At 40.6% G+C, this 23,296-nt stretch overlaps 1 protein-coding gene across 2 annotated transcripts in view; it reads left to right on the plus strand.

Annotated features, from left to right (window-relative positions):
* The window catches only part of RARS1 (arginyl-tRNA synthetase 1), a 28,854-nt gene extending 8,905 nt beyond the window's left edge, over positions 1-19,949 (plus strand). For both annotated transcript variants that reach the window (XM_084636940.1, XM_084636939.1), the window contains exons 4-15: positions 5,069-5,180; positions 5,988-6,088; positions 8,919-9,040; positions 9,328-9,448; positions 9,785-9,914; positions 11,103-11,207; positions 12,126-12,304; positions 13,025-13,134; positions 14,857-14,962; positions 17,389-17,561; positions 18,723-18,970; positions 19,722-19,949. In XM_084636940.1, coding sequence (XP_084493066.1) covers positions 5,069-5,180; positions 5,988-6,088; positions 8,919-9,040; positions 9,328-9,448; positions 9,785-9,914; positions 11,103-11,207; positions 12,126-12,304; positions 13,025-13,134; positions 14,857-14,962; positions 17,389-17,561; positions 18,723-18,970; positions 19,722-19,831 — 1,617 coding nt within the window. In that variant the 3' untranslated portion in view covers positions 19,832-19,949. The remainder of the gene's footprint in view (positions 1-5,068; positions 5,181-5,987; positions 6,089-8,918; positions 9,041-9,327; positions 9,449-9,784; positions 9,915-11,102; positions 11,208-12,125; positions 12,305-13,024; positions 13,135-14,856; positions 14,963-17,388; positions 17,562-18,722; positions 18,971-19,721) is intronic.
* The last annotated feature ends 3,347 nt before the right edge of the window (positions 19,950-23,296 follow it).

The raw sequence follows: 23,296 nt of genomic DNA on the forward strand, positions 1-23,296 counted from the left end.
GGATATATTTAGACCTCTGGTGCGCATGATGAGCAAAGATAATATTTGAAACTAGCTAGTTATATATATTGCAGTTGTTGTTTTTTTTCCCCATTTCCCAAGAGGAGGAATGTCTGGATTCTATAATTTCTGGAGAACACATTTTTAAGATCAGTCTGATTTTTAAAAGCTATTTCAGATCTGAGCAAAAAGGAAGCAGTTCTGATAAAATCAAATGAGATCAGCAATGTCTCATAAAAAGAAAAGAAAAATGGAATCAAGTCTTTTGTCCAAAGAATCAAGAAAACTGACTTCTCTCATAAATATCAGCTTGTCACAAAAGCTCTGGAGAATCTGAGAGCATTGTCTTTTGGACTAGCTTTGATCTGTTCCGCCTCCCACCCCCAAAAAAATCTGTATTAGTTTTTATATCATCTATTTATTTTACATAGTCTACAGATACATGCAGACAAGGTAAGGTACCTTTCTTAATGTTTGGTTATCCCCCTGCCAATTTCAAGTTCCTACTCCATATCACTGCAGTGCTGGAGCTGTTTTTTTAAAAATGGTCAGAACTATCCTATCCTAGCCAAAACTATCAATTTTTCATTGACTTTGGTCTCAGAGTGGCTGACCTGTTTTGACCAAACTTTCTCCTCAGGCAGACATCAATCATGGAAAATTTCAGCCTCAAAACTTAATTTGTCGACGTTGTAGGCTACTGATATCTCGGGATTATAATGGAAATTGTTTGGCAACTTTAATAACAGGCATTGCTGTTGAGTGTGTGCGTGCGTGTGTGTGTGTAAATTCTTTGACACCTGGTTAAAATATTCTTAGGGTTCCTTGATGGTTTTAGTGTTGCCCTTTTCAGAGTGTACTTTGGCTACTGGGGAGCAAAATAAAAGAGGAAGCAAATGAAGAGTCGGAAGGGGTTGGGTTATAATGAGGAAGCAAAATTAGGCTCTGGGGAAAAATGAGTAACTTAGGTGCATTGTGAACTAACAGAAAGTGAATTTCAGTATAGCTGTGAAACTATCCAAACTTCCAATGTATTCATGTCTTTGTCGCTTTATAAACGTACGTCTTCCACACTATAATTCTCAACATAAGTTGCTTTCCTGTTTTATGAGTTTTTTCATTAATAAGCGTTTATTAATTTATTAAACATATATCTCTTTATTTCAGAGCCCTTGTTGTAGTAAGCAAAATGCTTGTCTCCCCATGGCATACCTACAGGGGTTGTTATATACAGCTGCTATGCAAACTGCCTGTCTCATGGGGTTTCACTCCTGGGCAGCACTGATACGTGCCAGACAGCAGCCTCTTGGTTTGAACTGCCAATGCAGAAACAGCCCTCACAAATGTGTGTTGTCTTCCTTAGATCTCATTAGCATATTATGACAGCCTCAGCCGAAAGATCTGCCTGTCTCTTAGCGTAACAGGTCCTTGGGTGACTGCACAGATACAAACTTTCAGAGTATTGTCTTTTTTTAAATATCTCTTGACCGCCACTTTACCCCAATTAAGTCATTGTTAGGATTCTCATACAGTACTGTCTACTTTGTTTTCATTACTTGATGCCCAAATGCGTACTTGCATTTGAGGGTCATTTATATAGTTTCTCAAGTCCCAGACTGTCAGAGGAACTGATGCCTTAAGGCTAGCTGTATTGGACTTTGATACAGGCTTCGTTCTTTCCTTACACATGGCTCTAGAACTCTCTGTTGTTCATACAGGACTAACAGTGTGCTGGGCACTATGGAACTAGTGCTGGGCACTATGGAATTGTAAAGGCCATGTGGCCTTTCTTCCCCCACCCCCAGGAGCATGATTCCAACTCCAGTTAAGCTCCCTTGTTATAACGTGCACCTTGCAGTTCTTGGGAGTCACATGACCTAGCATTCAAAAGAGACCGAAATCTGTACACTGCTGCTGTGTGGTAGCAGGAATGATTCTGACCCCTGGGCAGCACTGATACATGCCAGCCAACAGCCTCTCCGTTTGACCTGCCAATGCGGAAACAGCCATCACAAATGTGTTTTGTCTTATTGGGAGCTAATTAGTATATTGTAACTGGGGTTCAGCCAAAAGCACTGCTAGCGAAACAGATATGTGGGTTATTGCCTTCATAAAGACTTGGATACCATCACCTGTAATTGTTGGCTCAACATTTATTTCCCCTGTTTTGGCAGCTTTTCCCTTGTTGAGCGGTTGATTAAAGTTATTGCTGCTGAAAAGAGAGGATTTTTTCCTTGCCTATTCTCAAGCTTTACTCGGGCTATGTTGTGTTGATGGTAGGATCAAATGAATCATATAGTGCCGCATTATATCTGAAACTGAAACTTGTTAAGCTGTAACATTTCATGGTGGACTGGATGGTAACAGTATAAACATCCAAGAGTCTGGAATCCAAATCACTGAGAAAATAATAGAGCCTGTGGCCTTGGTGTGAAATGGTGCTTACCTCACAAGGTGATAGATGTTTGAAAACACCACAGAATGACAGAAGAAAATCAAATTCCATGAAACACACTTTTATGTCAGATTTCATGCAGCGTGAATGCATAGTTTGTTCAGTGAATTGATTTATCTCACAGAATTTCAGGTCCTCAATGCAATTTTAAATATCAGGGCCCTCTTAAAGGGTAACTTGTAAGATTCAAAGAGTCAGGGGACTTGGGAACTTGTGTTCTTCCTCTGCCCCACCCTGTATTAAGTTTAATGGAAGGAAATGCTATTTTACAACAAATTTGCTAAGCTCATGGATATTTAATTGCACTGTTCTCCTTATAGTAGTCCTAATGCAAGGCAACAGATCTGCCTGATTGTGATTCACATATCAGAACGTCATTTGCAATACTTAATGGCAGCCCAGCTCAGTCTTATGTAGTTATTTCTCTGAAGTAATAGTTTTAAAGATACACTGTCAGATTAAAAATCATAATAAAAATCAATACATTTCCTTCACTTTGGTAAAAATAACACGTTTGATTATAAAAACTAAACATTTTAAAATTCTGATTTGCCCATCCCTGTTTATATTGAAGAGTTATTTTTCATATGATTCTTCTCACTTTTGTTTTTTTCCTAGTCAGTGTCACATTTTAGCTCTCAGACACTTGCACACTGTTAGCACACTGTTGTAATGTGTGAATTAAAAATTGGGCAGGGGAATGTTTGTTTTAAAATCTGATCTTCGTTACATTTTGTAAAGTAAATTTTGAAGATTTGTATGAAGTTTTGGCGCTCTACAGGGGACTGATATGCCCAGTTTTTGGACAACAAGGGAAAATTGTATGGGACAGTGTGGACAGTGCTTACTTTTTAAAAATTTGCTTTCAAAACTGGGCATCCAGCTGGTGGGATTTTCAGAGTCACTGCTGTATGATGCTGTACACACCAGGCATGGCTGCCCTCCCTGTTTCTAAATATCACTCCCCTTCACTCCAGCCAAAGTCACTCAAAACACTTTAGGTCCCTTTTGTTTTCACCCAGGGCCTGCTAGGGCAGTACAGTGACCTCACGTGCACTTGAATGGATAGAAAATCCCCCAAAATGGATTTGGCCATGATGTGGGGGAATTAGTCACTGATATTTTTAAAAGTGATATTAAAGCTGCTTTTCCCTTTCTGTGCTTGCAGGAGTGATGGGAGAAGCAGAAAAGGGCAATTCTACACACACTCATCAACTTTTTAATGCTTGGGCAGGTGCAAATAGCCAACTGAGCCCCTCATCAGATGCTGGGTACTATGGGGATTTTCAGATCTGGTTTTGGCTGACCCCAGGGTTGTAACTAAATTAGAAAAGAAGGTGCTTTTTTTGTTTGTTTTAAATTCAGTTAGTGAACATGATTTGAAACAGCATTCCGCGCCTAGTGTAGGCACAGTTCAAACCACACTAGCTGGTTGTGGTGTAACCTGCAAGGAGCTTAGGTTACAGCCAAGACCAGCTAGCATGATGTGAAAGGTTTTCACTAGGTGCTGAGTGGTGCTTCAGATTAGGTTGGCTAACTCGATTGAAACAAAAACCTAGCTTAGAAAAGGCCCAGAGTGCTTAATCAGGGCGACCTGAGAACAAAAATGTATAATCCTCAATTTTGTTTTCAACTGATTGACAAGGTGGATGGCTTTAGGTGTTTTGGACAACGTTTTACTATTCCAGACATCAGTTTTACATTTGTCACCTACACATAGGCTACCAGAATGGCCCTTTTGCAAGGTTTCATTGGTCATTTTTGCCTCAGTGGCATCTCTGTCAGCTGCTCTGTGTACAGTGAGAGGACAAGATCAGAAACAAGAATAATCAAAGCCAAACTCAACAACTGTCGCCTCCAGCACTGATTCAGTTTCAACAGCTTTCTTGGTATGGACATATAAGAATGGAAGATCAGTGAATTCCAAAGTGTGCGTGCCAGTGATCATATGGATGCCAAAAGTTTTGATGGCACAACGAGATTGCCAGTGATAGACATAAAGTAGTCTGATTGTATATTCAGTTTAAGCACCTTGCCAGAGATCAATCCGAGTGGCTCTTGATTTGCAAGAAGGCCACGTTTCTTTGAGATTTGCCATGATGATGATTAGTGCTTAGTGGGATTTTCAAAAGCAACCATGCAGATTTTCTGGGGGTTCACATAGCATATGCAAATCAACACTTTAGATATACTAGTGAGGCCTGGAAACCCAGTTTCGAGCAGTGTAAAAGCAGGATATATTTAGACCTCTGTTGCACATGATGAGCAAAGACAATATTTGAACTAGCTAGTTATATATATTGCTGTTATATTTTTCTTTGCACTTTTCTGTTATAAACTGTAGTATCATCAGGACATCTTAAGGTGGTACCAAATTCCTCATGTTTTAGGACCAGATCTTGTCAGGGCTTTGTGTGTAGCACTCCTATTAACTCCCATGGGAATGCCATGTGTGACATACTTACAGAACTAAGTTCTTAATATTCCACAGACTTTATTAGAAGAGAGGAATTTAGTGGGTCTTTTCAGTGTAGTATCAACTCAGGTTATATTTTATTTCCCATCAGATTCCCCCAGGATTAGACTGTACTGAATCCTCTCGTTACATTTCAGATGCTTTCCAAAACCAACGAACAGAAAGTGAGCCCAAGAGAAATTGCTGATAACATTTCCAGAAACATTCCTGACAACGAATACATTGAGAAGGTTGAAATCGCTGGTCCTGGTATGGTCACTCTATTGTTGTACCTTCCCAACATTTAAATTTGATGTTGCAGCTATTCTACCAAGTGGCAATAAAGGAGACAAAATCTAGTTTGATTATTTTTTAGCTTTATAAATAGAATTAAAATATGAATTACATTCAGTTTTGCCTGATTAATTTAGCAGCAGAAAATCTGCTTAATAGCACTTGCATTAGAATCAGTGGGTGAATTTTCTTCCTGCAGCTCAGTAAAATCAAAGCAGTGCCCATATGTGAATCTGCGAGTCTGAATTTTTCTAATTGTGACACTGTGGTTTTAAATATATGGTAATTGGTGGCACTTTTACATAGCACATAGCCTCATGTGCGTAAGTGCCTTCAGGATAACTCACTGGAACAGCTTTGTGTAATGTCACTTACGTATATATGTGTTTGCAAAATGTGTTTGCAAAACACCCCAAGATACACTTTTTGTCAAATATTTCACTCTTGGGTTCACTCTTGATTACAAAAACCCCAAAGCAGGTTATGTACTTAGCAGATCTTGTAGCATTTGATACGTATAGTTTAGACATCTTTGCTTAATAGCAATTTGTTTGTGGAAAACAGTCTCTCATAACCTGGTAAATTAACTATCATTTTTTCAGAGAGTGATCATGTGTTTTTTCCTGTTATAGAAACAAAAAGTTTATTAAGATGTTCTGAAGTTAGTTTTAAATACTGTGTTTTCCTTGTATCTAGGGAATTGTGAACTTTGGTACGAAACACAATTAAATGGCTTTCAAGGATACTTTTATAGCACCAACAACCATTGTTTTTCCTCTAAAGGTTTTATTAACGTCCACTTGAGAAAGGATTTTGTGTCCAAACAACTGAGCAGTTTACTGGTGAATGGAGTTCAACCACCGGCTATTGAAATCAGGAAAAAGGTGTGCTAGTAAACTTTCATTAAAGTTTCAGTACTGCTTTCAGTGCAACAGCAAGTGCTGATGAATGGTTCTGACTCTGATTTTGCTTGGTAAGCATGTACTTTCTTACTGAGCTTATAATGAAGCTTTTAATAAACATTCCAACTACAAATACACAAGTTATTACTATTTTAATAGTGGGCACTTCAGGGTTGCAGCTGTTATGGCAGAGGGGGAGACTAGGACTGACTTGGCAAGGAGACGTGGACGAAAAGCCTGAGGAGTGGAGACTGGGTTGTTAAGGGGAATGGGACATGGGAACATGGGTGGGAAAGAGACAGAAGAGGGACAGGTGGGAGGGAGAAGAAGGGGTCAAGCTTGGGAGGAAAGGACAGAAGAACCTGTGCCCACTCGAGTACTCTCCCTTCAGAGCCTGGAATGAAGCCTGTGATTCCTGAATCTCCCTATTCCTTTTTTGTCAGCAAATATCTGTGCAGATCGTGGGCAAAGTGTATGTCTCATCCCCTTCTCATGCGGTCCACATAGAGGACGACAGCATACTATCGCTGTCAGTTACTCAGGTCAAGTGGCAGCAAATTATCACACACAATATAAAATGTACAGTATTCACTTTATATTATTTTTTATTACAAATATTTGCACTGTAAAAATGATAAAAGAAATCATATTTTTCAATTCACCTCATACAAATACTGTAGTGCAATCTCTTTATCATGAAAGTGCAACTTACAAATGTAGTGGGTTTTTTTGTTACATAACTTCACTCAAAAACAAAACAGTGTAAAACTTTAAAAATGTAAAACTTTAGAGCCTACAAGTGCACTCAGTTCTACTTGTTCAGCCAATTGCTAAGACAAACAAGTTTGTTTACATTTACAGGAGATGCTGCCCACTTCTTAATTACCATGTAACCTGAAAGTGAGAACAGGCATTCGCATGGCACTGTTGTAGCTGTTGTCGCAAGATATTTACGTGCCAGATGCGCTAAAGATTCATATGCCCTTCATGCTTCGGCCATTGTTCCAGAGGACATGCTTCCATGCCGATGACACTCGTTAAAAAAAATGCGTTAATTAAATTTGTGACTGAACTCCTTGGGGGAGAATTGTATGTCTCCTGTTCTGTTTTACCCACGTTCTGCCATATTTTTCATGTTATAGCAGTCTAAGATGATGATCCAGCACATGTTCATTTTAAGAACACTTTTACTGCAGATTTGACAAAATGCAAAGATACGAATGTGAAATTTCTAAAGATAGCTACAGCACTTGACCCAAGATTTAAGAATCTGAAGTGCTTTCCAAAATCTGAGAGGGATGAGATGTGGAGCATGCTTTCAGAAGTCTTAAAAGTAACACACTGATGCGGAAACTACAGAACCCAAACCACAAAAAAGAAAACCAACCTTCTGCTGGTGGCATCTGACTCAGATGATGAAAATGTACATGCGTCAGTACACACTTCTTTGGATCGTTATTGAGCAGAACCCGTCATGAGCATGAATACATGTCCTCTGTAATGGTGGTTGAAGCATTGAGGGACATATGAATCTTTAGCGCATCTGGCACGTAAGTATCTTGCGACGCCAGCTACAATGCCTGTTCGCGCTCTCAGGTGACATTGTAATTAAGAAGTGAGCAGCATTATCACCCATAAATGTAAACAAACTTGTTTGTCTTAGTGATTGGCTGAACAAGAAGTCAGACTGAGTAGATTTGTAGGCCCTAAAGTTTTACATTGTATTGTTTTTTGAATGCGGGTTTTTTTGTACATAATTCTACATTTGTAAGTTCAACTTTCATGATAGAGATTGCACTACAGTACTTGTATTAGATGAATTGAAAAATACTATTTCTTTTGTTTTATAGTGCAAATATTTGTAATCAAAAATAAATATAAAGTGAGCATTCTACACTTTGTGTTCTGTGTTGTAATTGTAATCAATATATTTGAAAGTGTAGAAAACATCCAAAAATATTTAAATAAATGGTATTCTATTATTAACTGCGTGATTAATCACAGTTAATTTTTTTACTCGCTTGACAGCCCCAGTCATTATGTAATTGAAATTTGTATCATATGTAAATGCACATGGAGTCTGACCTCAAATCTGGCATTTCCTGATTTCTGAGTGCTTGACTTCGCAACATTAATAATTTTCTTTTAACATAGTTTTTTGTATGCTATATATATATATATATATATATATATATATATATATAAAATCTCTGTACATCCGTCTTGTTTGTTAAATGATCGTCCTTTACATAGCTTTGTGTAAGTTTCTTGGGGGTACAGAGGTCTGTGCCAATGGATCTGATTTTCAGGATTCAGCCTAAAAAGGGTGTTTTTGCTCTGAATTGTTTGCTGGAGTTTGGAGCTAAAAGCCACATTTAGAGTTTGATGTGCCAGCTCATTGGGTGGCTATTCTACTTTTTAAAACCTATCCTATGCTGTGTAAAAGAGGAACATTTATTTTTAATTATTAAGGATTTGTTTGTAGCGTGTAAGTAGGGATACAGGTAATTTTCACAGCCAAATATTTGTTGCAGCCAGAAGAGTTCTAGACATTTAGAGCCTGACTTTCAAACCATCACCAAACTATAAAATGACTACAGTTATACACATACAGGAAATTTGAGCTTGCCCAAATGGCCAGTTGTAATTGACCATTTGCCACATGCAAATACATCACTTGTGTATGCAGTCATGGTGACTGCACGTATCCATAAGGCATGTATCCACAACTTTGCAAATTTTGCCCTGAGAGCAGGACATTGTACAGTGCGTCATTTAATAATGTTTCTGTTCATTTGTTGCCCTGTCGAAGGTGGTGGTTGACTTCTCTTCCCCTAACATTGCCAAAGAGATGCATGTTGGTCACCTGCGGTCGACTGTTATTGGAGACAGCATGTGCCGTCTGTTTGAGTTTGTGGGCTATGATGTTCTGAGGTGAGCACTGTTGGACTTGGCAGACAAGTTTGTTTATCTCGATTTGTACAAGTGCACCAGTGATGCCTGTCCGTCTGTTCTAGCCACCCTTAGTATAACTTAAAAATACATCATAACTAATACCCCAAGTGTAGCAGCACAATTCGGCATTACCCCCCAACCCCCAGCAAGCCATGTGACTGAAAAGCTCTAATCACCCTTCCCCCACCAACAATCTTCAGCCTGTTTTAGTTCTGATTTCTCATATGATACATAATTTTGTTTTGCACTTTCTAATTGTTGGCCAGATTAAACCATTTAGGAGATTGGGGCACCCAGTTTGGAATGCTCATTGCTCACCTCCAAGATAAATTTCCGGATTTCCTGACTGTTTCACCCCCCATTGGGGATCTCCAAGCTTTTTACAAGGTATTTTAGCTAATATGTCCACTTGTTCTCCTCTTACTTTTAAATGAAGCAATAATTCAGAACTGTTGTGAATGATCAGTATAACATTGTTGAAACAAAATGAATTTTAACTGGGTTTGTTAAAGAAGTAAAGAATTGCTTATTTTAGTTTATGAAATACAGGTATCCGGTCTCAGGAATTGTATACTGGTTTAGTAAAAGTAATTTTTTACCCTACCCATTAAGCCACACTGCTTCCCTTCCACCAAATAAAAAATTGCTTTAAAGCAGAATGTCAGAAATACTGTTTTGCATAGGAGAGAAAAGACTTTTTCTTACATATAGTTTTTAACCTAGGAATCCAAGCGGAGATTTGACACAGAGGAAGAATTTAAGAAGCGAGCCTACCAGTGTGTGGTCCTACTACAGAGCAAAAATCCAGACTTCATTAAAGCATGGAAACTGATCTGCGATGTATCTCGGAAAGGTAACAGTTAGAATTAGTGTCTATTTCTTTAATCCAGTGTTTGTTTTAAGTAGAAAAGGAGTACTTGTGGCACCTTAGAGACTAACCAATTTATTTGAGCATGAGCTTTCGTGAGCTACAGCTCACTTCATCGAATGCATGCCATGCATCCGATGAAGTGAGCTGTAGCTCACGAAAGCTCATGGTCAAATAAATTGGTTAGTCTCTAAGGTGCCACAAGTACTCCTTTTCTTTTTGCAAAGACAGACTAACACGGCTGTTACTCTGAAACCTGTTTTAAGTAGATCATTTTATGTTGATCTGAGACACAAGTTATTCTTTGGAAATCGATAAAATTCGTTGGGATAAAAAGGAGCAATATGGCTGAGGAAGGTTTGCTCCATAGAACTCCACCATACATATCAGAACATCAGAGCAGGATGCAGAATTCACTTAAAATGAATACAACCACACTTGAAAACCCCAGGATCCTCAGATTTTTCCCAAACAGCATTATGGGTGTTGCCCTTAATACTATCTGGAAGAGTGGTTTTGAAGAGTTAGCAACAATGACATTAGTACCAATGTAGAGTAACATCTAAGTATTATGCTGATTGGTGCTTAACAAATGTCTAATATTAGTAATAATCGATCATTTCCAAACAAAATGTCTGACCCTTATTCCTTCCTGCACCTCTGTTTGTCTGCTTCTGAAACACAGGTTGTTAAAGAGAGAAACCCTTCATCTCTTTCTGACAAATTGTTGAAGTGTTTATGCTGTATAGTATAGTATTGCTGTGGCCTGTTTTATTTATTAAATGTTACTTACCTCTGTAATGTGCCATTCTGTCCAGTATGGCTCAGTAATTGAAGGTTTTGCCCCATTGCCTTAGTATCTGAGTACCTCCCAGTGACTGATAAATTCAGCCTGACCGCCCCACCCCCGAGGTAAGGAAGTACAGTAACTCTATTTTATAGATGGGACATGAGGCACAGAAAACAAGTGACATGCCCATGGTCACAGATTGCGAGAGAGCTGGAATTGAACCCAGATATCTTGGTTCCCAGGCCTATGGCTTAGCCTCAGGACCATCTTTCCTCTCATTTCAGTCATATTTTAGGGTCTTTTTGCTTCGAGTCTTAATACAATCAGTCAAAATCTTGAACGTATTGTTTTTTTTTATAGTTCTCTCTGTTTTCCCTACTCAGAGTTCCAAAAAATCTATGACTGCTTGGACATTAAACTAATAGAGAGAGGGGAATCGTTCTACCAAGATATGATGAAAGATATTGTGCAAGAATTTGAAGACAGAGGTAACATGTTCCTTAACATCGTCAAAAAATCAACAATTGTCCAGTCACTTCATTTTTTTTTAATATTTTTTCAGTTTGAGAGAGTGTTAATTTCTACTAGTTTGTTTAGAGACACTTTCAAGATTAATGTTCCCCAGATTAGACACTTGTCCTTCCCCTCCATTATATTTTTGACTAGAAAATGCTCCCCTGCTGAGAGACACGGGCTATTATTCCTTGTTTTTGTCGTTCAGAAAGGTCTGGGAATTTGGGGCTCCCGGGACCCCCCTGCCCCTAACCACCCCCCAGGATCCCACCCCCATCCAACCCCCCTGCTTTCTGTCCCCTGACTGCCCCAACCCCTATCCACACCCCCACTCTCTGACAGGCCCCCCAGGACTCCCACGTCCTATCCAACCCCCGAGGCAGGCCGGCGGCTCTTGCAGCTTCACTGACCAGCAGGAGCTTGCAGCCCTGCTGCCCAGAGCGCAGCGCGATGAGCTGAGGCTGCAGGGAAGGGTAGACAGCAGAGGAGGGGCCAGGGGCGAGTCTCCCCGGCTGGGAGCTCAACTGCCAGGCAGAATGGTCCCCCGGTCCGTAGTTTGCCCACCTCTGCACTAAGTACATCAGGATACCAACTTACAATGGTTTTAAAATCAAGCTAGAACTCTCTTAATGATAGCCTGTTATTTCACCAGCAAAACTAGATTTGTATAAATCTATGCTCTCTTTGCAAAAGATGATTGGTGGTGTTTTTGTTTTTTAAGAAATCAAGCATTTAATGAGACATGCACAAAATGGATAGAATGTGAATAGATAGGAGCAACTGGCTTTCACAAGCTTTAGAGCATTATCACTTTTTACATGTAGCATCTAACAACTTGCATATTTCTGCAAATCTCTCTTGAATGCTTGCCCTCAAATGACCTCTTTCCCTAGGATTTGTACAGATGGATGACGGGCGGAAGATTGTGTTTGTCCCAGGATGCTCTGTTCCTTTAACAATCATGAAGTCAGATGGAGGTTTCACATATGATACATCTGACTTAGCTGCTCTTAAGCAAAGGCTATTTGAGGAAAAGGCTGATATCATTGTTTATGTGGTGGATAGTGGGCAGGTGAGTACCCCGACCTCTGCTTTGTTCTTCAGTCAATCACTAGATATCGCTCTAGCCTAGAGGACAGGGGCTAGAAGGTGTTATCACCTGATGGCTATTTATTGGCCCTTATGTGAAATTATTTGGTAATTACAGTCCAGTTCCTGATGGGCTGTGGGCCAATCACAGAATTCACCACCACAGTTTAGACTCGCGGCCATCTCAGCAGTGCCCAAGGATTTAACACTCCGGGAAACAAAACTATCCGCACATCCAGGTCAGTGCTGAATCTGAATGGCTGGAGAGAGTGATAAAAACCTGCACTGTCACTGTTCATGCATTGCCTTATCTGTGGAGTCTCCAGACCTGTCCGTTGAGTACCTTTCACCCACGTTTATATTCACTTAAATGGGAACTATAAAATGCAGGCAGTGGTGATGTACTTGTCACACAGTCTTGTACCGAGAATTGGGGAGGGATCTTTAAAAGTATCAGGCATTGATACTTTCTGAAAATCTGAATAGTCTGTAGAAACTGATGACAGTAGTGGTTCGTCATTACAAGTGTCCTGTGCAATGAGTCTAAAGGGGGACGTGATCAGTTAGGGAAGCTTTATTTTTCCTTGTAATAACACTCTTGGTACAAAAGCATTTTACAGTATTTATACCAGAATCTTAATGGGAAAAAGACAATTGGAAAATGCAGTTGACAACTGCTTTTTATTTTTCTATTTCTTCGCAGTCAGTGCACTTGCAGACAGTATATGCAGCAGGTCAGATGATTGGCTGGTATGACCCTGTCGTGACCAGAGTAGTCCATGCTGCATTTGGAGTGGTACTGGGAGAAGATAAGTAAGTTGAATGAATAGACCATTTCATGGTACATTTAATGGATACTGTGATTACACTTGCCAGGCTGTCTCAGCATCAGACAACAGAAAAAGAAAAGAAGTCAGATCATATTGCAGTTTTCAGGGTCAGATTCCAGTAGACCCTGTCACGTTGTTTGAGAGAGATTCTTGTATGAGGACTTAAAATGCAAATATCATACGAGTACTTGGACTTTGAAAATTTTGATTTACATGTTGACATCTAAAATAATGAAGAAACAAAGTTCACTTATTAATGAGTTTTTTGCATGTCTGCTGTGACTGTCTTTCCATATATTCTGTTACTATTCTATAAAAGTGCACTATTTTTCTGGAATCTAAACAAATCAGGTTTTTTGGTTGTTATATTTTTAAAGCCACCTCTTTTTCCATCCCAAACAAACTAGCTCTGCCCTGTTTTTATTTGAGAAAATTCTATCTTAAAAAACAGATTTCTTGTAAATGAAGTTCATGTATGTCTAAATTAACATTGCAAACCAGTGTTTCATTATTCATTGGTAAAGTAACTGCAAAATAAGAAATCTGAATTTATTTTCCATAAGAAAAATATTTTATATATTATTCTGGCTAGATTGTGGGCTTAGATTGCATTTTGTTTGACAAGATTATTCTGTCTACTCCATAGCAAATGTGTTTATAGCTTGTGACAGCCGTGTTAGTCTGTATTCGCAAAAAGAAAAGATGCATCCGATGAAGTGAGCTGTAGCTCACGAAAGCTTATGCTCAAATAAATTGGTTAGTCTCTAAGGTGCCACAAGTACTCCTTTTCTTTTTATAGCTTGTGTTTCTGTTTTGGTAATTGGGAACACCTTAACCCCAGAATTGTCCTGTAGGATTCTCTCTGTGAAGGAGATATATAGCTAATTCAGCATTTTTTTTTTTACAATCCTATTTTATCCTTTTGCTATAAATAGAAGTATATGTGGCCCACAAAAGTCACAAACTAATTCTAGTATGGCTTGAAATTCCACGTCTGTTTTTCGCAGCTTCACTTTGCAGTATTGTGACTCTGTGTCACAAGGAACATATCGCACAGCATGCTCATGTGTTGTACTGTGGGTCGGTGTGACTCCACTCTAAGCTATGTCCTCTGTCTCCTTCTTTCTGGTTGGTGAAGGGGTGGTTTTCGTTTCTCCTTCACCACCTCCATCTCCCTTGGGCTGCATGGAGATTGAAAGGGATCCCAATGCCCCTATTCTAGGCCAGTTACTTAGTACTCCATCTCAAGCTCCTCTTGCTCCTAAGTGATACTGCAGTCAGACCCATGCATTGTGCAAGAGCTACGTGTAGCTGAGAGTCCACATGCTGTGTCCTTGCTGTTGCATTTCACTGTTAAAACAGGGGGAAATGTTTTGAGCTGTTTTCCTGACAATTGTTGCTCTGATGGGACAGGAAACTGTCCTACACATATGACTGACACCTTGGTCAGCCAATTGTAAACCTTCTTTTTCTCCAATTAGTTTTATTACAGTTCTGATCTGCCCTTATAGGCGCACCAGTTTGATGTCTGTTTTATACATTTAACTCAGGGGCGGAGGCAATTGGAATGTGCAGCTGAATCTATTAAACTATTGAGAAATGTGGGCCACCCAAGTAATTGTAAGATTTAGTTCTGCAGAGGCTTGTATATAGTGCTGATTGTGAGCCGTGGGGTTTCTATCGAGCTATGTCTATGTGCTTTCAGGAAAAAGTTCAAAACTCGTTCAGGGGATACAGTGCGGCTCATTGAGCTACTGGAAGAGGGGCTGAAACGATCAATGGACAAACTGAAGGACAAAGAGCGTGACAAGGTAATTGTGATGGCTTACTTTTCTTCTTGGAAACAAGTATGTACTGGATGCTTCTGTATAATGGATCCAAGGGAAATATATACAGAGCAAGACTTTCCCCTCCATCACATTGCTCACTGGGCTTATTTTCAGTGTTACCATTCTACTGCATGTTGTGATTAGCAAGCAGCTCTGTTTTACGGCCTGGAATTGTTCCTGACACCAGTAAGAAAGACTCCCCACCTCTGAAGCTCTTAAATTTCCCTGCACTGTGGAGTAGACACTGATGCTAATTCCTAATGGATTTAGTGCAGTTCTGAGTTAATCACAGCTCATTTGAGCTGGCAGGATTGGACTGCAGACAAAGCCTCAGCACTGGCTGGACATTGTAGTTTTGAAACGTAGCGCGGGCTTGTCTGCATTGGGAAGTTAGTGGGCAGGAAGCTAGGGTGTGAACTGAAAGCACGCTAGCTACTCTGCACTTACTGTCCGTGGGGACATGCTGAATGCCCTTGGGCAGTTTAGCTTAATGCACTTCTCAAATGCCTTAAGCTACTGTGCAAGAAGACTCCCTTAATGCACAGTAAGAGGGTCCACATGTGTGCACTAGGTATTCCTCACTAGCTACTGTCGGCTTTTTCCCCTTGGTGACAGGCCCTGGAATATTTATTGCACAGTTGGATCGAGGAGAATAAATTAGGATGTTAAAGCTTTCAGTGCTGGAAGCATTTACTGTAGCCATCCCTGCACCCCTCCTTGCTCTGCCTGAAAATGGTGCAGAATGCTGAGCAAGCTGCTTTTCAGGAACAGCTTGGAATCCGAGTTGTAGGAGACTGTCCCAGCATGGGGCCAGGAGCCTTTTGGGAGAGCAGGGATTTTTAATAGGGAAAAGGATGAGATATGAGCCAAGGTTTAGAAGGGGGCAGGGTGTGAGATGGGTAGAAAGGGACAGCCAGTGAACAGGGAGTTGAGGATGGTAAGCAACTCCAGGACTTGATCCTGTTTTTGGGACAGACATTCTCTTGGCAGCTAGAATAGATAGGAGAGGTTAGTTAGGTGAGGAGATGTCACAGGCCATAGAAGAGCAGGAGCAAAGGTCGATACATTAAAAATGAACATTCAGTCCACCAGGAACCCCATCTTAGCACTCGCAGAGCTGCCTCTTGCCGCAGCCATACCAGTGTCAGGAGTGGCCACCCGGTGGAAACAATTAAAAAAAAATAAAGTTGGGGCAGGTCCTGTTCCTTGTCTGGTGAGAGAAGTTCTTGCATTGTAAAACAGCATTAAATCTCCAGAGTATGCTGGTGAGATGCAAAGGGGGAAACAGCCGATTCCTTAAAGATCCAACAGGTGGTGGTAGAACACAAACCACGCAATGCGGTTTTCCATACAGTGCAGCCTTTGCTGCCTCCCTAAGCAAAGATGTATGTTGAGACGGTGGCCTTGATGTGAGCTCCAACATGGCTCAAACCTTTCCTCTCTCTGAATTGGCTTTGTGGCATATCTACTGGAATCTCTGCGGGATTAAACTCCTGTGCGCTGTAGCTAGTTATTTGCTAAATTGTTGGAATTAAAGCAGGTCACACATGAGGCTCCAAAATCGCAAAGGTATGGAATTCTATATCAGTGCCTGAATTGTGGACAAATCACCCTCTGATTTCAACAGCCTCAAAATGGCTTCAAAAATGCATAGCACGGCAGTTTGCTCTTGCATAGCCTTCAACTGTGTCGCCTTGGTACATACTGTGTTCCACTATGGGAAGTGATCTAATTTTGAAGAGATCCTCATTTTCTGGAACACAAGTCGAATGGATGCCCTTTAGAATATAGGAGAGCATGCTAAACTGTTCCTAAACCTCTCTGAGGTCAATCAGACAGTGGGGCAAAATACTAATTTACAGTTACATGGCATTTTCTACCTTCCAAAGCACTTTACCCACTATGCAACTTCACCACTAATTAGGTGGGGGGCCACAACCAGCTGCCATTTTGGTTAAAGGCCCTGGGCCCAGGCACTAATCTTGCTGTCCATGCACAGAACACAGGGCCTCACTTTTAAGTGTCACAGGAACGACACCTGCATGGGACTTCTTTGGCAGCAGGAAGTGTTGTGCTGATCCTGCTCTGTTTCCAGATAATCTAGGTGTCCACTTTATAGTAAGCCTTGATGAAATAGAAAATTCACTTAAGGGTTAAGCAAATTTGGCTGAACAATCATCAGTGCTTTGAAATGGGTTCTAACTAGTTAATTTCCCTCTGGAAAAAGCAGAGTCAAAGTCCATGAGTTGACCATGTTTTCCCCCAGCATGTTACTTGGCTGGTGCCTCTAGAATATTTCCTGCTGAGGCCTTTCCATTTCTCTGGGTTTGTGGTGAAGCAAAGCATGCTATGTGGGAGACAGAATGGTTACAACTTGGTGGTTTTTTTTTTTTTTTGGTCTTCTGTAGGTCCTAACTGAAGAAGAGCTGAAGGCTGCCCAGACATCAGTTGCTTTTGGCTGCATTAAATATGCTGACCTTTCCCATAACAGAATGAATGATTACATCTTTTCTTTTGATAAAATGTTGGATGACCGAGGAAATACAGCTGCTTACTTGCTCTATGCCTTCACTCGAATCAGGTAGCTCAAGGGTATTGTGGTTGCTTTAAAACCAAGCTGAAAATGAGTTGCCCTTCAGGTTGCAAAAAGTGTAATATGTCTATTCCATCTTTTATTAACTAAAAATAACAGAATTCCTAGGGAAATCTCAGCTGTGGTCTCCCTTGCTCTCCTGCCCCTTACTCAAAAAAAAAAAAATTATTTGTGTTTGGGGCCTTAAGCCTGTTTCATTTTCTTTCCCGAGCTGCTTGCCCTGATGATATCCTTAAATGCCAAAGGAGGAGTCTAGCTGGACCCCTCTGAAAAGCTCTGCCTTGTTTAATGTAAAATATCTGCCATGCTTCATAACAGCTTAGCCTGAACTTTGTGCTGGGCTGACACTTCATCTGCCTTGGTAAATCTGTTCTCAGTATTAGCAGGTGGGTGTGCTGTGATCTAGGCCCTATGTGTTCTGAGAGGGCGTGGAAGTGGAACTCCTTCTTGGCCAGCCACTGCAGGCTGTCCTTCCAGCTGGAGGGCGAGCGTATCTAATTTTTCTAGCAGTGTGGCCATTGTCTTGTTTTCTGCCTTCATGTCTAGATGGAGCCTACTTAGTGAACATAGTCAATGTCCTCCCTCAGAAAGGGCAGGTCTGTGTGGAGAAGTTTTCCAGGCAGACATCTCTCACTGACATTACAGGGTAGTGGTCTCTCCCAAATGAATATTTGTATAGGCTTATTAATAATTACATAGCCCACTCTCACAAGGGAACTGTGCACCACCACCTCTTTTGGGTACCTGTCCCTGTTTCCCCCTCCCATCTATTACTGCTTTCCTGCTTTTTTTCCACGGCCTCCACATACACTTGAGCCCCCAGGCTTCTTCCCATATCAGTGCCTGGTCACCTTTTAGCTTCTCATCCACTCTTCCTCTTGAATGCGTGTCCAGTCCCTTGCTGCTTCCGTGAACTAATTCCTCCACCCAGTGCATGCCTCCTGCACTGATTGCCTATGTTCTTGCAATGTACTGAAACTGAATATTTTTCTAGGCAATTCAGGCTGTTTTCTAATATCCATTCAAGTTACCACTCCGTAGCTAGATCATTCAAATCAGAACCCCTTTGCTTTTGGCCCTTCAATCCTGTTGCAAAATTCCATGCATAAGCATGACCAATGCTAGGCTGTTTTTTTCTTTTTTTGTCAGATCTATAGCACGTCTGGCCAACATTGATGAAGAGATGCTGCAGAAGGCAGCTAGAGAAACAAAGATATTACTGGACCATGAAAAGGAGTGGAAACTGGGCAAATGCTGTCTGAGATTCCCTGAGATTCTGCAGAAGATTTTGGATGATCTCTTATTACACACACTCTGTGACTACCTCTATGAGCTGGCCACCACCTTTACAGAGTTCTACGATAACTGTTACTGTGTGGAAAAAGACAGACAAACTGGTGAGTGCATCCCTTAAACTTGCTTGCAGTGAGCACATCTCTGTGAGGTTGTAATTGGAGAATTCTGATGATACAGTTGATCAGGTTTGTACCAGCATTCCAGGCTGAAAGGTCATAACATCCAGGCGGGGGGAGTCTTAACTTTGTGTTAAGGATGCTGTTACTCCAGTCGTTCTTGGATGCAAGATAACAAATGCACAAGCATGTCAAGGCAGCTTTTTGTTGTTCTTTAAAGCTATTGCTAATAGTAAATCATATCTAGTTTTTGTGACCAGTGTTACTGATTTTTATGAACAAGTGCATGTCTTGGTCTATTCAAAAAACAGAGCTATTGCTGTGTTTGAAGGAGGGCTGTCTGTGGCCACACTGGCTGCTCTGTCTCTGCTTTACAGAAAACCCAACCGTTCCCATTTATATTTAAAAAAGAAATTCACCATAGCTATAAAAGCAACCTACAAGTGTTCAGAATAAGATGAGGTTTCCAAGTGCTAGCACATGTAACAAAACTCTCTCAAGTAGAGAAGAAAGTGGGCACTAGTGATCGATCATCTCTTGTGAAAATGCTACTTGCTGTAGCACCTGAGTGTATTAAATAGTGCGTTTTACCAGTCCCTTTTAGTGTAATGGAAGCTACATAATTCCAACTGTACTACATCGTGGAAATAGCACAAATGCAGTGACTGTAATGTGTAATCTATGATGCTTCCTGACCATCTAATTCAAGCTTGCACTATTTTTCTTTCTTCTCCAGGAACGATAGTGAAGGTGAACATGTGGAGAATGTTGCTGTGTGAAGCAACAGCTGCCGTTATGGCCAAAGGGTTTGACATCCTGGGCATCAAACCAGTCCAGAAGATGTAACTACTTCTGCACTTGGGCCTCTTGTATTTTACTAAACTAGTTTTCTTAGCTGTCATAGTGGAGTCTTATTCAAACCCTACTTTAAAAATAAAAAATTGCTAACATTGTGTGGATTGAACTTGTGTATGCTGCCCTGTATGTGGGTGGCGTATTGTCAGTGTGATGTTTTAAAGGACATGCAACTCTTACACACAGGTGCCTGAATTTATATTCGCATGCTGAATAGGTACCTAAAAAAACAAGGTCAAGAATGCAAAGAGAGAGAACAGAGCTGGTAAGTGTTCGAGGGCTGCACCTTCATTAGAGGTGCTTTGTCCAGGCTATTACAATCTGAATATTTCAACCAGAAGTATTTACAGAAAAGGAAGAAAACTGAGTAAATACAAATCTGAGGAAAGTGGTTAAATTCATATGCATATTAAAATTCCAGACTTTCAAAATATATAAAGCTCTGGTACCCGAGGCTGCCCTATGCGCACTACATTGCATAGCCTCATGTAAGTGTTTTTCAATAGCTTAATTCTTTGGAAAGATGCAGTTGTAGACACACCAGTGATACTCAGATCACCAGGGGTGCAGGAGCCAAAGAGCCATAGTAGTGCAAAGTTATTGTTTCATTTACTGTATATTCATATTTAAACAGTAGGCGGGGAAATATTTAGTTTTTATTTATATTAGTCTCATAGCAAAAGGACTGACCAAATATTTTTATTTTATCAACTACAGTTAAATCACAAAGAGCCACAGGGGAGACAAAGATTTAGCTTATTTTAGTACAGTACCTTAAGCTAATCTGAAGGAAAATGGGAGTGAAGTTCAGTTGAACCTGTGCCTGTTTTGCACCTTAGTACTAAAGTAGTTTCACCCATTGCTTGTCTTAAATGCAGTCTCACTTATCTGTGCCTAGAAAGAAGACAGTTAAAACACTGTTTCTAATACTTACGTAGGGCACAGGGATGTGGCAAAGCCTCCATACGTTACTAGCAGTTGGCACATCTACGTTCTGCATCTACAACTGTGCCACTGAAGTCTAAGGGGTTTTTTTTTTGTTTAACTATTGTAAACTAGAAATAAAGACCCTGCTTATACTGCCACCTAGCATACCTCCAGCCAAACAAAGAGTTTCCTCTCTGGGCATTTAAAATCATTAGCTGCTATTGCCCAGCACTAACCTCTCTCACTTTTAAGTATGGTACACTGGACTTTCTAAAGCTTACATATTACGGAGTGATTTGTTTTTTAAAGTCACTTGCTGTACCTCTTACAAAATTCAGTATGGCATCCGTGACCATATATTGCTACATGCGTTGTCATTGTTTGTGCTGACATCTAAATGTTTAAGATGTCTGGGCTGCTTTAAACAAAAAAAGCTGCACTAGCATTTAGAACAGGGTGCTGTGTACTAGAGGTAGATTTAGATCAAAATTATCTCCAAGCATGGCTCCAGGTTTAGCTGTGTGACTTGTTAGCAGCTGGTAACAGAGCTTTTACATTTTTAAGCTCCAGCTCAGGAAAACTTGTCACTACCTACATTTCCAGTGCTGCAATAAAGTTAATCTGGCAGCATTACTATGCGCATGTAGGGCCTAGAGTCCAGTTTTCACTGGGGTTTAAGAGCAAAAGGGTAAAGCAGCATTATTGGGGGTGCAGGTAAGTCTTATACTGGGTCAGCCCAGTGGTCCAGCAAGCCTGTCTTCTGACAGTGCCCAATGCTTCAGAGGGCCTGAACAGAGCAAGCAAGCAATGAGTGACCCATCTCTTTTTTTGCTTGTGGCAAAACGAGGCTAGGGACACACAGAATATGCCATTGATGGACCTATTCTCCATGAATGTATCATGTTCTTCCTTTGAACCCTGTTAGCATTGTTTTGGCGGTCACAATGTACGTTCCATAGCTTGATTCTGAGTCGTGTGAAGAATAACTTGCTTTTCTTTAAACGTGCTGCCTATTAATTTCATTGGGGGTCCCCTCGGTTACGTGAAGGAATAAACAACACTTCCTTTTCTCAACCCCATTCATGATTTATCATATGCGCCTCGTAGCTGTCTGCTTTCTTTACTGAACAGTCCCCCTCTTTTTAATCTCTCCTCCTAGGAAGCTGTTCCATACCCCTAATTGTTTTTGTTGCCATTCACTGTACCTTTTCCAATTCTAATATCTCTTTTTTTGCAATGGGGTGACCAGCCCTGCATGCAGTATTCAAGATGTGGGCATGCCATAAATTGATATAGTGGCATTATCTATTCCTTTCCTCAGACATTGAAAACAGCTGCTCACTGTACAGTAACAGTCAAAAAAAGCCAACCAAACAATCCATCTAAGGTCTCTGGTAACAGCTAATGTTGTGTATAGAGATGGGCGTATATTTCCCAATTTCATCTGCCATTTTTGTTGTGTAGATCAGTAAAAGCCCTTTGTAACTCTTCACTGTCTGATCTGCAAATTTTGTCACCTCATTGTTCATGTTGGAATGGTCCCCATACAGCTCCCTGGGAGACACCACTCTTTACCTTGCTCCTTTCTGAAAATTAGCCATTTATTCCTACCCTTTGGTTCTGTGTTTTAACCAGTTATTGATCCACTAGGGGCCCTTCCCTCTTATCCCATGACACTCTTGTGAGTCTTTTGGTGAAGGACCTTGTTAAAGTATTTTATCAACTGGCTCACCCTCAAAGAATTCCAGTAGATTGGGGAGGTCTCATTTCCTGTTACAAAAGCCCTGTTGACTCTTCTGTAACAGCTTGTGTTTATCTGTGTGTCTGCTAATTTTGTTCTTTTCTATAGTTTCACTCAGTTTGTCTGGTACTGAAGTTAGTCTTTCCAGCCTGTAATTGCCTGGCTCACCACTGCAGCCTTTTAAAAAAAATGTTTGTCACATTAGCTAGCCTCAAGTCAGCTGGTACAGACGCTGATTTAAGTAGGTTACATACCACCCTTCGCAATTTCCTATTTGAGTTCCTTCACAACTCTTCACTGAATGCCTGCTGTGCCTGCTGACTTATTACTGTTTAATTTATCACTTTGTTCCAGAAAACCTCCTCTCTTGCCACTTCATGCTGGGGCAGTTCCTCAGCATTGTCACCAATTGCTCACATCCGTAAAGACTGAGTCAAAGGAGTCACTTAGCTTCTTGACAAGAGCCTTCTCTTCTTCGTGTGCTCCTTTAATGCCTTGCTCCTCCAGTCTTCCTGATTCTGATGTTCTTAAACTCTGGCAAGTTAACAGTCAAAAAAAGAATTTGAAACACACAGCAAAAAAAGTTTAGGTTCCTTTATGTTCTCCTCAGCAGGATTTGACTTCCAATTTTTAAAGGGTGCCTTTTTGCTTTTTATCACTTTTACTTTGTTGGTCCTCTTACTGTTTTTTCTGAGTTTGGTGCCACACGCATGGTGTTTTAAAAAAGTTTCCATGGCCCTTGCACACAATTCACTTTTATCGCTGTACCTTTTAATTTCCATTTAACT

The sequence above is a fragment of the Lepidochelys olivacea genome, assembly GCF_965140295.1.
Source record: "Lepidochelys olivacea isolate rLepOli2 genome assembly, chromosome: 8".
NCBI classification, from domain to species: Eukaryota; Metazoa; Chordata; order Testudines; family Cheloniidae; genus Lepidochelys; species Lepidochelys olivacea.